This window comes from Pristis pectinata, chromosome 2, assembly GCF_009764475.1.
Source record: "Pristis pectinata isolate sPriPec2 chromosome 2, sPriPec2.1.pri, whole genome shotgun sequence".
NCBI classification, from domain to species: domain Eukaryota; kingdom Metazoa; phylum Chordata; class Chondrichthyes; order Rhinopristiformes; family Pristidae; genus Pristis; species Pristis pectinata.
In genome coordinates, this window is record NC_067406.1 from 6,410,398 (window position 1) to 6,424,439 (window position 14,042).

A 14,042-nucleotide genomic window follows, 5' to 3' on the forward strand; every position below is an offset into this window, starting at 1 on the left:
TTACTGGTTCACCCAAACAGCACATCTATTGCACAGTAATAATGGCAGAACCTTTACCAGCGATCTTAAGGTACTAATGCTGACATTACCTAATCAAAATGTGGCTCGTCCACCCTCCCATTTACCACCCTGAAGCACTGGAAAGGTTGCAGATTCAATCAGACTTAACCAGAGGTGAAAGTACACTAGAGACACAAGGGGACTGCAGATGCTGGGATCTGGAGAACAATAAACAAACTGCTGGTGGAACTTGGGCAACATCTGTCGAGGCAAAGGGATAGTCGAGAGCCTGCATCAGGACTGAGAGTAGAGAGGGAAGGTAGCGAGTATAAAGGGGAGAGTGGGAGGAGTGAGGCGGGCCAGTGAGTGACTGGTGGACGGGATGGATGGATGGATGGATGGGCAGATGCAACCAGGTAGGGGAGGGGGGACAACAATGGGAGGACTAGGAGGTGGATTGGGAGGGGAGGGAGAGAGATACACAAAGAGAAAGAACATAGGAGGTAAGGATTACCTGAAATTGGAAAATCCGATGTTCATACCACTGGGTTGCATATGCAATCAGTACAAATGGGTTAAGCTGGCAATACGATCATGCTGGTAAGAAACTTGTTACTTTCACCTTTACTTTTACCCCTAGGGTACTGCTGTTTCTGGTTGATCTAACACACAGCAAGAATAAACAAATTGTCCCAAGGTGCTTCAACAGGAGCACTATTCAGACAAAACTCCACTCCAAGCCATACGGCAAGGTCAGAGAAAAACAGACTACTCTAAACAGTCAGTGGGCCAAGCAGTATCTGGGGAAAGAGAAAGAGTCAATGCTTCAGGTCGGAGACCGTTCATCAGAACTAATGCAATGACAGTTCTGACAACGGGTCTTTGATCTGTTGACCTGAGTTGAGTGCGTTAAAGGGAATGAGAGCAGTAAAATACAGTGAAGACTCACGTAATCAACGTTGTCCAAGCTCAGCCTTACCTGCAACACTAGTTTCCCTTTCTCTTTTCCCAAAGAGGAGCTGCAAAATGCAAAAAGAAAAAAAGATATTAAATGCAGGTGTTACAAGTCAATTATAACCACTGGTTTAATTTCTCTGGAGCGGCGGAGGCTGAGGTGTGATCTGTTAGAAGTGCATAAAATTATGAGGGGCAGAGATAGGGTGGACAAGCAATATCTTTTTCCCCCATTATTGAGCGATCCAATACCAGAGGGCATGCAATTAAGGTGAGAGGGGGTAGGTTCAGAACAGACATGAGGGGTAAGTTTTTTTTACTCAGAGAGTGGTGGATGCCTGGAATGTGTTGCCTGATAAGGTGGTGGAGGCAAACTCATTGGAGGCTTTTAAGAGGGGCTTGGATGGGTGCATGAATGAGAGGAAAATGAAGGGATATGGGCATTCTGTAGGTAGGAGGGATTAGCTATGTCGGCACAACATTGTGGGCCGAAGGGCCTGTTCCGTGCTGTACTGTTCTGTGTTCTCAGCATCTTCTAAGATACAGTACACAGCATCAAGATAACCCTGTTTAGTAATCTACACATTATAAGCATTGGACTTTGATATCAACTGGTATAGTTCTCGATTCCCCAACCCTGGGAAAGAGACTGTGTATTGGAATACTATTGTCACTTGTACCGAGGTACAGTGAAAAACTTGTCTTGCATACTGTTCATACAGATCGATTCATTACACAGTGCACTGAGGTAGTACAGGGTAAAACACTATAGAATGCAGAATAAAGTGTTACACTTAGAGAAAGTGCAGTGCAGGTAGACAATAAGGTACAAGGTCAGAACAAAGTATATTGTGACGTCAAGAGTCCATCTTTTCATTGACCCTGTCTAGGCCCCCAATGATTTTAAACACCTCTAAGATCATAGGCATGCCACAAAATAAGTCAATTGTGCCCACATCTTGAAGTTACTTTGAATCACAAGTTAATGCTACTAACTTGAACCAGCTCACTGGGTTTCACATGACAGGTCAGGGGCTTCGGTTACAAACAGAGGATTGGGTCCCTCTGTTCTATGGGACCCAGGGGCAACAGCTCAATGGGCCAAGAGTGAAAGTCCAGTACAAGTGGAGAATCTGGTGCAAACTGCAATGTGCTTGACCGGGTCAGTTGCTCATTCAACATCTGCTGCGCAAAGGTCTACACGTGACAAATGATTTAGGTGTCCTTGTGCACCTATCGTAAAAGGTTAACAGTCAAGTAGCTCAGAAGGCAAATAGCACACGTCTTTTATTGCAAGAGGGTTGGAGTTTAGAAACAGGGAAGTATTACAATTGTACAGGGTACTGGTGAGGTTACACGTGGAGTAGAGTCATACAGCATAGAAACAAGCCCTTTGGCCCAACTGGTCCATGCCGACCAAGATTCCCATCTAAACTAGTCCCATTTGCTCACGTTTAGCCCATATCCCTTCTAAATCTTTCCTATTCATGTACCTGTCAAAGTATCTTTTGAATGTTGTTAATGTACCTGCCTCAACCACTTCCTCTGGCAGCTTATTCCATATACTGACCTTTCTCTGGGTGAAAAAGTTGCCCCTCAGGTTCCCATTAAATCTTTCCCCTCTCACCTTAAACCCATGCCCTCTAGTTCTCAATTTCCTTTCCCTGGGGGAAAAAAGACTGTATGCACACTCTACCTATGCTCCTCATGATTTTATGCACCCCTTACTCTCTTATGCTCCCATGACCCAACCTCTCCATAACTCAGTCCTTCTAGTCCCGACAACATCCTCGTAAATCTCCTCTGCACTCTTTCCAGCTTAATGGCATCTTTCCTACAGCAGGGCGACCAAAACTGAACATGATACTCCAAATGTGGCCTCACCGACGTCTTGTACAACTGCAACACAACATCCCAACTTCTATATTCTATGCCAAAAGCCTTCTTCACCACCCTGTCTACCTGTGACGCCACTTTCATGGGACCATGTACTTGCACTCCTAGGTCCCTGTACTGTTTTGGTCACCTAATTTAAGAAAGGTGATATCGGCAATTGAAGCAGTCCAAAAAGATTTACTGGGTTAATTCCTGGAGTTAAAGGGTTATTCTATCAGAAGCTGAAATTAGATTTTTATTGTTTGGAACTGAGAAGAACGAATGGTGATCTTAATGAAACACAAGATCCTTAGGTGGCAGGAAAGACTTTTCCAGTACTGAGAGAGCCTGGAATGAAGGAACAGAGTTACAAGAGTAGGGAGAAGTCATTCAGAACTGAGGTACGTAGAAACATCTCACAGAAATCTCTGAATTTCTCTACCACAGAGTGTTGTTCTGGACACTAGATTATTGGAGATATTTAAAGTAGTTAATTTTGTTTTAGAAAGGTCAGAGAACTGAGGGCTATGGGGAACAGGCACAGAAGAGGAAATGAGGCCTGGGGCAGATCAGCCACGATCACATTGAATGGTGGGGCAGGCTCTGAGGGGATGAGTGGCCTACTCCTACTGCCTGATCATTGACTTCAGGAAAGGGGGTGGTGTACATGCACCTGTCTACATCAATGGTGCTGAGGTCGAGAGGGTTGACAGCTTCAAGTTCCTGGGAGTGAACATCACCAACAGTCTGTCCTGGTCAAATAACGTAGATGCCACGGCCAAGAAAGCTCACCAGCGGCTCTAATTCCTCAGGAGGCTAAAGAAATTTGGTTTGTCCCCTTTGACTCTCACCAACTTTTACAGATGCACCATAGAAAGCATCCTATCTGGATGTATCACGGCTTGGTACGGCAACTGCTCTGCCGAGGACCACAAGAAGCTGCAGAGAGTTGTGGGCACAGCCCAGCACATCACGGACACCAGCCTCCCCTCCTTGGACTGTCTTTACCCCTCGCTGTCTTGGTGAAGCAGCCAGCATAATCAAAGACCCCACCCACCCAGGACATTCTCTCTTCTCTCCTCTTCCATTGGGTAGAAGATACAGGAGCCTGAGGGCACGTACCACCAGACTTAAGGACAGCTTTTGCCCCACTGCGATAAGACTATTGAATGGTTCCCTTATACAGTGAGATGGACTATGACCTCACGATCTACCTTGTTGTGACCTTGCACCTTATTGCACTGCACTTTCTCAGTAGCTGTGACACTTTACTCTGTACTGTTATTTTTACCTGTACTACATCAATGCACTCTGTACTAACTCAATGTAACTGCACTGTGTAATGAATTGACCTGTATGATCGGTTTGTAAGACAAGCTTTTCACTGTACCTTGGTACAAGTGACAATAATAAACCAATACCAATAAATGGACACTCGTGCAAAGCCGTGGGGCCTCAGGAAAGATAGAAACCGCAGCAAAGATTCAGAAGGATGTTGCTGGGACCGGGAGGCTTGAGCGATCAAGAGACTGGATAAGGTGCGACCATTCTCCCTGCAGCGTAGATGGCTAAGGGGTGCACCTTACTGAGGATTATAAAAATCATAAGGGGCATAGATAGAGTGAATGGCCATAGAGCTTTCTACAGGGTAGGGGAGTTTAAAACTAGAGGGTACAGGTTTAAGGTGAGCGGGGAAAGATTTAAAGGGGACCTGCAGTGCGAGTTATTTTTTTAAAATGGTGTCTGTGTAGAACGAGCTGCCAGAGGAAGTGGTAGTGGCAGGTACTTTTAAAAGACATTTGGACAGGTACATGGATAGGGATGGTTTAAGACCTTACCATAAGATATAGGAGCAGAATTAGACCATTCAGCTCATCGTCTGCTCCGCTATTAAATCATGGCTGATTTTTTTTCTAACCCCATTCTCCTGCCTTCTCCCCATAACCCTTAATCAACAACCTATCAATCTCTGCCTTAAATACACCCAATGACCTGGCCTCCACAGTCCTCCGAGGCAAAGAATTCCACAGATTCACCACCCTCTGGCTGAAGAAATTCCTCCTCATCTCAGTTTTAAAGGGACGACCCTTTATTCTGAGGCTGTGCCCTCAAGATCCTAGACTCTCCTACTAATGGAAACGTCCTCTCCACGTTCACATTTAGAGGGATATGGGCCAAATGCAGGTAAATGGGACTATTTCAAGTGGGCACCTTGGTTGGACAAGTTGGGTTGAAAGGCCTGCTGTATGGATCTATAAATCTAATTGACAAGTAGTACTTTTAAGAATGAGGAAAAATAAAGCAGAGAAGTGCACAAAAGGCAAGCTTGGATGCTGGGCTACTTTCAGACTGTGTTCGTCGGTGCTTGGAGAGGGGAACATTGCAATATTTAAATGAGGTTCACCTCCTAGTGTAGAATCTGCAGCAGAAATGGTCACAAACCAATTTATTTTTTAATGCATCACATTAAAGCCAGATTGTGGTGACCCCATATTGCTTTTTTTTGGATTTTGCACAAAAATTTTATCCCATGTGTAATGCTTGAATAATAAGCTGATTTACATCAGCCTGCCTGAGTCAGAACAAGGTTACCCCATCTCATGAATAAAACAGCCAGCATCAATTCTCATTATTCTGGTGCAAGCGTTAACTCAATATTTCTGATGAAATTTGCTGTGGAGCTAGTCCCTCGTTTCCCCCACCCCTTTACACAAAAAAAAGTTTGCCATGGCACATGGATAAAATGAAGGGTGCATTTAACACACCAACTTTCAAGGGGACCTTGGCTTTCTCACCAGCACTAAACTGCTATAGGAAAGATGCCATTAAACTGGACAGAGTGCAGAGAAGATTTACGAGGATGTTGCCGGGACTCGAGGAACCGAGTTATGGAGAGAGGTTGGGATATTTTCCATTGGCGTGTAGGAGAATGAGGGGTGATCTTACAGAGGTGTAGAAACTCCTGAGAGGCATAGATTGGGTCCTTTTCTCCCAGGGCAATGGAATCAAGAACTAGAGGGCATAGATTTAAGATGAGGGGAGAGATTTAATAGGAACCTGAGGGGCAACTTCTTTACACAGAGGATGGTCCATATATGGAATGAGATGCCAGATGGGTGAGGCAGGTATATTAACAACATTTAAAAGGTACTTGAATAGGAAAGGTTCAAAGGGATATGGGCCAAACACAAGGCAAGTGAGACTAGCTTAGATGGAAATCTTGGACAGCAGGGACCAGTTGGGCCAAAGGGCCTGTTTCAAAACCAACTGCTCTCAAGTGGACCAAAAGAAGACATGAGAACTTTATTAGTCACATGTGCATCGAAACACACAGTGAAATGCATCTTATTTTGCGTAGTGTGTTCTGTGGGCAGCCCACAAGTGTCGCCACGCTTCCGGTGCCAACATAGCATGCCCACAACTTCCTAACCTGTACGTTTTTGGAATGTGGGAGGAAACCAGAGCACCTGGAGGAAACCCACGCAGACACAGGGAGAACATACAAACTCCTTACAGACAGCGGCCGGACTTGAACCTTGGGTCGCTGGCGCTGTAATAGCGTTACACTAAAAGTCATGGCCTTCTTGTGAGAGGATTTGGTGTTGCTGTCTGCTGTGGGGAACCTTCTGAATCTCCACCTTCCAGTAGCCAAAGAGCTGCTCCCTGAATTGCAGCGTGGATTCAGCCCAACAGGGGACAGAATGGAGGTGATCTTCAAGCAAGGTGCAGGGAGCAGCACCAGCCACTATCCACAGCCTTTCCTGCCCTCAAAGACCATGACTCCACCATTTGGCAGGGACTGTGGAACATCCACCACAAAAACCTGTCTCCATCTCACATTTTCTCCACTAAGGAACCAGGATCCTTACCAACAGGTCTGCAGTGGAACCAGATGCAGAAAATAAAATAAAAAATAAAAAAAAACAAAACAAAATCTGCAGATGTTGGAAATCTAAGAGGGAGACATGAGAGACTGCAGATGCTGGGATCTGGAGACACAAACCACCAGAGGAACTCAGCAGGTCAGGCAGCATCTGTGGAGGGAAATGATTCATTTCCCTCCACAGATGCCTGCCTGATCTGCTGAGTTCCTCTGGCGGTTTTTTTTTGCTGGAAATCCAAATTGCACCAATTCTGACCAATTGTCTCCAGCCTGATTTGTCGTCTCTAAGTTTCTCTTCCCACAGATGCGGCCTGACCTGCTGAATATTTCCAGCATTTTGTGTTTTATTTCCAATTCCATTGAAGACCAGTGTCAAACAAAGGCGTGTCCTGGTCCTGCCACCTGCCTCAATATTCCTTGCTGCAATGCTCACCAACAACAAACTTCCCATGGGAATGGAGCCAATCTTCAGAGTTAATGGGAAGCTTTTCATCCCGCAGCAACTACACTCCCAAGGTTACCCTAACCCTAAGGCAGACCACATAGAACAGTACAGCACAATACAGGCCCTTCGGCCCACAATGTTGTGCCAACCTTTAAATCTTGCCTACAACTATCTAACCCCTTCCTCCCACATATCCCTCTATTTTAAATTCCTCCATATGCTTATCTAGTAATCTCTTGGATTTGGCCAATGTACCTGCATTCCATGCTCCAACCACTCTCTGGGTAAAAAACCTTCCTCTGATATCTCCCTTGAACTTCCCACCCATTACTTTAAAGCCATGCCATCTTGTATTGAGCATTGGTGCCCTGGGAAAGAGGCGCTGGCTGTCCACTCTATCTATTCCTCAATATTTTGTACACCTCCATCATGTCTCCTTTCATCATCATCCTCCTCCTCCTCCTCCCCCCACCCCCCCAAAGAGTAAAGCCCTAGCTCCCTTAGTCTCTCCTCATAATCCATACTCTCTAAACCAGGCAGCATCCTGCTAAATCTCCTCTGCACCCTTTCCAACGCTTCCACATCCTTCCTATGATGAGGTGACCAGAACTGGACACAGTACTCTAGGTGTGGTCGAACCAGAGTTTGCATAAAGTTGCATTTGCAGATGGTCAAAGGCTGAGCTCCAGGCCATCGCCAACAGGAGGATGGGGCCTTGCACTCTACATCTGCAAGACCAATGTCCTCTACCTACCTCCCTCCTCCCCTCAACAATAAAGGCTCAGTGAGACCCTGGAAAGCACGGGCCACTCTGTGGATTGTACCACCCTTCCTTAGTCTAACCATACTGACCAGTCCTCAGTGATGTTTTCACACAAACAGGGGTACAAGAACGGGGACCGCCATACCCAATGGTCAGCAAGCTCACAAAGCTCCCTCAGAGGCAGAGTCAGACAGCACGGAAACAGGCCCTTCAGCCCAACTCATCCATGTTGACCAAGCTAAACACTTGTTTGGTCCATATCCCTCCAAACCTTTCTTATCCATGTACCTGTCCAGATGTCTTTAACTACCCCAGAAAAAACCTTATATGTACCTCATGATTTTATAAACCTCTACAAGGTCACCCCTTAGTATAGGGGAGTCTGAAACTAGAGGGCATGGGTTTAAGGTGAGAGGGGAAAGATTAAAGGAGACCCGAGGGGTGTGTGGAATGAACTGCCAGAGACAGGTACAATTATAATGTTTAAAAGACACTTAGACAGGTACATAGATAGGAAAGGTTTAGAGGGAGATGGACCAAATGCAAGCAAATGGGACTAACTTAGATGAGCACCTTGGTTAGCATCAAGTTGGGCCGAAGGGCCTGTTTCCGTGCTGCATGATATAGAACAGTACAGGACAGGAACAGACCCACAATGTTGTGCTGAACTAATTAAGCTAATGACACCTAATCCCTTCTGCCCGCACATGGTCCATATCCCTCCATTCTCTGCATATTCATGTGCCTAAGAGCCTCTTAATTGCCTCTATTGCACCACCCCTGGCGCCACATTCCAGGCTCCCACCACTCTTTAAAAAAACCTACCCCACACATCTCCTTGGAACTTCCCCCCTCTCACCTTAAATGCATGCCCTCAAAACTCTGAGAAGTGCCAGAAGGACCTCTTATAAGCCAACTCTCCTCTCCCAAGGGAACTTGGCAATTCTTCAGTCCGTCCAGTGACAGTGCCACCTTAATTGAAATTCACTGGGGTCGGGTTCATTCTCAGCCAAAGAGGGGGGGGGGGAAAAAAATCAAATTTGAAATTATTGGCAGGCACGCTGAAGAAAGAACCAGCCTCCTTAAACACTGGTGGTAAACTGTTTATCAGAGTCTCCAACAGCCCTGTGCAAGAGCTTTGCTGATAGCAACACATCCAAACTAATTGCTTTAAAATTAGTATCGACCCCAGTGCCTTCCAGCTGCTACAAATTCACCAGATTGAGTGATGAATCTAGACTCGGACAAGCCGCTCGATAGGAATTTTTCATTTTTTTTCCCCCTTGGAGTATTGATTGAACATGCTCTCTGCCTTCTGTACAAAGCAAACTCTCCCTTCCCCATCCCTTCCCTGCTGTCAAGGTAACACTCCACAAGTGCTCCATGCAGTAATTAAAATCAGTCCCAGCAAATCACCCTGCAGGTTTGAAAAAAAAACTTCGGAGGCTTCGTGGGTTTCACTTCGGAAGACGTCGGGAGTTCGGAGCAGATAAGTTTTTTCTCTTTTTTTTAAATAGGGTTTTTAATTATAAGGGTTAGATTTTAAGGTTCTTTTTTTAAGTTGTTTTATAAGTTTTTAAATCGGGAATAGTGGGGGCTGGACTGCGCAGGCGCGTGACGTCGGCAAGTAAGGCGCGGGCAGTTTAAAAAGCAAACCGCTATATCCAGCGGGCAACAGGGTGAGAGGGAGCAGAGTGGTTGGACTTTGGCTCAACAGGAGAGGGAGCAGAGTGGTTGGACTTTGGCTTAAGGGGCTTAGACATAAAGGGACAAGGCAGGTGAGTAACTGGTAGGTAGGTAAAGGTAAGGTTTACCTGTTATCTGTTATAAATTTTTTAAGTAGAAAAACTAGGGGGAAGAAAAAAGAATTAGCTCAGATGGAGGACATGGTGGTGTGCTGCAGCTGCTTGATGTGGGAGCTAATGGACCTTGCTGCGGTCCACGATGGCCACATCTGCAGTCAGTGCTTGAGGCTGGAGGAACTTTGGCTCACAATCGATGAGCTGGAGTTGCAGCTTCAAACACTGCGCAGCATCAGGGAGGGGGAGAGCTTTGTAGATACTGTACATAAGGAGACGGTCACCCCCCTTAGAGCAGGTACTACTGGAGTCCAGGAAGTAGATAGAATGGTGACTGTCAGGGAAGGGAAAAGGAAAAAGAAAACGAACAGGCAGATAGAGCAGAGGACCCCGGAGGCTGTTCCCCTCAGTAACAGGTTTTCCGCTTTGGAGGCTGTTGAGGGAGAGGACCTGCCGGGGCCTAGCAGCAGTAGGTTTAAGGTGAGGGGGAGAGTTTTAATAGGAACCTGGGGGCAACTTTTTCATCCCAAGGGTGGTCAGTATATGGAACGAACTGCCAAGAGGAAGTGGTTGAGGCAGGTACATTAACAGAATTTAAAAAGGCACTTGGACAGGTGCATAGATAGGAAAGGTTTAGAGGGATATGGGCCAAATGGGACTAGCTTAGATGGGAATCTTGGTCAGCATGGGCCAGTTGGGCTGAAGGGCCTGTTTTCATGCTGTACGACTCCAGGTCTTCATAAGCAAGATTATCTTACTGGGAGTGATGCAGTAAATCTAAAACAACATATTAGGCACTGGATGACAAGAGACAACCACAAGACAGCTTATAATAGATGTCAAAACAAGATACTATGAGATGGCAGTGCCACAAGCCAAGCCTGGAGAAAACCAATTTACTGTCCCTTTGCCCTTTTCTCCGATGTTGCTGTACACAAAATGTGCCTACAAAGCAAGTCACTGAAGTAATTCCTCGCACGTGAAGCATGTTGAGATGTTAAGGAGTGGTGCGATAAGGTGTTATGCAAATACAACCTCTTTTTATTCTGCCCCTGGCAGAGCAAGAAAGTCAGAGCTTCCAAACTGCATCAGATATTCACGTCCAAATTACACAGCTTGTCAGTCACTCTTCAAATTAACACTCAATTCCATACTCAGCAACTCAATTTAGTTCCGGATTAGCCAAAGAGAGAGGGCAATCAGCCTCTGTTTTAAGAATAAAGGTCTTTTCTTTAAAATTAGGCACAACACAAGATTCACTTTAATTTGTATTTTTTCCCCCAAGTGAGAAAATCCAGTTACCACCCCCTGACATTCAATGGCAATGGCCATCACTGAATCCCCCACTGTCAATATCCTGAGGGTTACCATTGACCAGAAACTGGAGAAGCTCCATATACAATGTGGCCACAAGAGCAGGTCAGAGATGAGGAATCCTGCAGTGAGTAACTCACCTCCTAACTCCCCAAAGCCTGTTCACCATCTACAAGGTTCTAGTCAGGAGTGTGATGGACCACACCCCATCTGCCTGGATGAGTGCAGCTTCAGTAACATTCAAGCTTAACACTATACAGGACACAGCAGCCCTCTTGATAGGCACCCCATCCACACCCATTTACTCACTCCACTACCGACACAGTTTGTAGCATCTACAGTACACTCTGCAGCAACTCACCAAGACTCCTCAGACAGCACCTTCCAAACCCACCACCTCTACCAGCTAGAAGGACAAGGGCAGCAAAAGCACGGGGACCACCATCCCCTGGAAGTTGCCCAAGCCCCACACCGTCCCAACTTGGAAATATATCGCCGTTCCTTCACCGTCGCTGGGTCAAAATCCTGGAACTCCCTCCTTAATGCCATTGTGAAGATATTCACATCTCAAGGACTGCAGCGGTTCAAGAAGGCAGCTCATCACCACCTTCTCAAGGGCAACTAGGGATGGGCAACTAACTGCTGGCTCAGCCTGTGAAGCCCACATCCCTTGAATGAATACATAAAACACAACTTCTAATATTCACTCATCCTGGATACACTCCCTGGTGTCAGGGTGCAGTTACACGAACAAGCAATCTTCTGGCATCTCATTAAAGTAATAAAGTTGTGTCACTTGAAGGCTCCAATTGACACATTTCCATTAAAAAGCAATCAAATCTGAACCAGGTTACTATCTGCTTTCTCTACAGAGGTTAAAAACCTGCCAATTGACCTTATACCCAACTTCACAAAGCTCCCTCAGAAATAGTCAAGAGTTATTCAGCACAGAAACAGGCCCTTCAGCTGACCAATGTGCCTTCCTGAGTTAGATCCACTTGCCTGCATTTGGTCCATCTCTCTCTCTAAACCTTTCCTGTCCATGGAACTGTCCAAGTGTCTTTTAAACGTAATTGTACCTGCCGCTACCACTTCTCTCCTCTCCCGCTTCCAATCTCACCAGTGGAGCAGGCTTCCCAGCAGTAAGACACTATTAGACAGGGGAGATGTCACACAAGGATCTCATTGGCCCTGCTACAGCCTGGACCAATGGGGACCTCCCAAATAAGTGAGAGAAGACATCACCAGGTTAGCTTGACCACTCAGGCAGGTGAACCAGCTCAGATTATTCCCCACTGCCGCATTGTGTTAGTGCAGGCTCTGAGACTGACATATAGGAAGCTATCAGCAGCGAATTCTGTTCAAAAGCTCACCCGTGCCTCTCCAAACAGAGCGAAACCTGCTCATCGTATCGGTAGTAGTGGGCTTTGGAGTGATCGAAGGTCGTATACGGAGAACTGGCCAGGTCTGGTGTCATAGCTGAGGGGAGAGAGAGAGGGGGGGAAGAACATGGATCACAACGTATTCACAACTAGAAAACGATCAAAATGCACACACACTCTTCAGAATTATCCTGAATGTCAAACTTAATCCATCTGCTTTAAGTACATGAGCACTCTGTGTGGTGGGGATGAAAATCACTCTGCCTTGCTTTATTTAATATGCAGCAACTCAAGTTCAATATTGGGTTGTTTTATTTAAAAAATGTAGGAATTTTTGAGATGGTCAGGTCAGGTTAATGTCTCAGCGAGACAGGCCAACTTGGACACAACATGAAGGCATTTTCTCCCTCCTCCCGGGTTCTGGCTCACCCGCTGCCCATTTCCAGACATTTCTGGTGTTAGTTTTAAAATAAAAGTGAATGTCTTAATCTTCAGCCAGTAGTTTAAAGAAAATTAGTGAGGACGTCAAAAGGTTACGGGGAGAAGGCAGGAGAATGAGGTTGAAGGGGGAAAAATAAATCAGCCATGAACGAATAGCCATAATTCTGCTCCTATGTCTTATGGTCTTATATACAGTCAGAGTTGTCCAGCACACAGAAATGGGCCCTTCAGCCCACCACGTCCATGCTGAACTCCCCCTCCGTCTACACTAATTTGCCCACTACAGGACTGTATCCTTTCATGCCTTAAATGCCTCTTAAGTGCAGCAATTTTATCTGATTCCACCAGCTCCTCTGGCAGGCAGGTTCCAGAGATCAACCGTGTAAAACAAACTTTCCCCTCAGATCCCCTTTAAGACTACTTACTCTTGCCTTAACCCTATTCCCTTGTTTTTGATACCCCTACCATGGGGGGGGGGGGGGGGGGGGGGGAGAGAAAACTGACCAACTACCCGACCTTATGCACATCTACATGCATAGCAAAAAAATCCCCTTCCCCAACTGCCCACTCCCAAACTACCTCAATATATCTGCACTGTGTAATGAATTGACCTGTACGATCGGTATGCAAGACAAGTTTTTCAATGTACCTCAGTACAAGTGACAATGATAAACCAATACCAAATCCTCGTGGCCACAATCTGGGCTCACAAACCTTCCTTTCTCCCCCTCCTCTGAAGATTCAATTCTGGGTCTCTAGGAATGGAAGATTAAACTCAGCGCACTGTTGTAATTAATTCACTGTTAATCGTCACCCAGGATTAGGCGGCAGACATCAAAGAACTCTGCTTTACAGGTGGTGTAGCAGTTAGAATGGGAGATGGAGTGGGGAACATGCTCACATTTGGTAATAAAGAAACCACTCACAAAGTCTTGCAATTAACTGCCCGGTCCCCAACGTTTCCCCCCAAGCAACCTCCCCCAATCTTCCTCCAGTCCTGAACTACAATTAAACGAGGCCATTCTGAAGAGGACACCACTCCCCTTAGACTGCAAGTCTCTTACAATTTTATTTTTAAAACAGAAAGATGAATGAATTCTGTTCCTCTCAGCCCTCTTGTGGGCCTTACTTCAATATTAAAAAGGCTGCGATTATTGCCTCAGTGCTTTGTTCTCTGGTAAACATT

General features: G+C 45.9%; 1 protein-coding gene across 4 annotated transcripts in view; it reads right to left on the reverse strand.

Moving 5' to 3' along the window:
- pcgf1 (polycomb group ring finger 1) overlaps positions 1–14,042 on the reverse strand; it is a 70,670-nt gene that overhangs the window by 22,891 nt on the left and 33,737 nt on the right. For all 4 annotated transcript variants that reach the window (XM_052038893.1, XM_052038885.1, XM_052038903.1 and 1 more), the window contains 2 exons: positions 12,407–12,512; positions 980–1,019 (listed from right to left, as the gene is read on the reverse strand). In XM_052038893.1, coding sequence (XP_051894853.1) covers positions 980–1,019; positions 12,407–12,512 — 146 coding nt within the window. The remainder of the gene's footprint in view (positions 1–979; positions 1,020–12,406; positions 12,513–14,042) is intronic.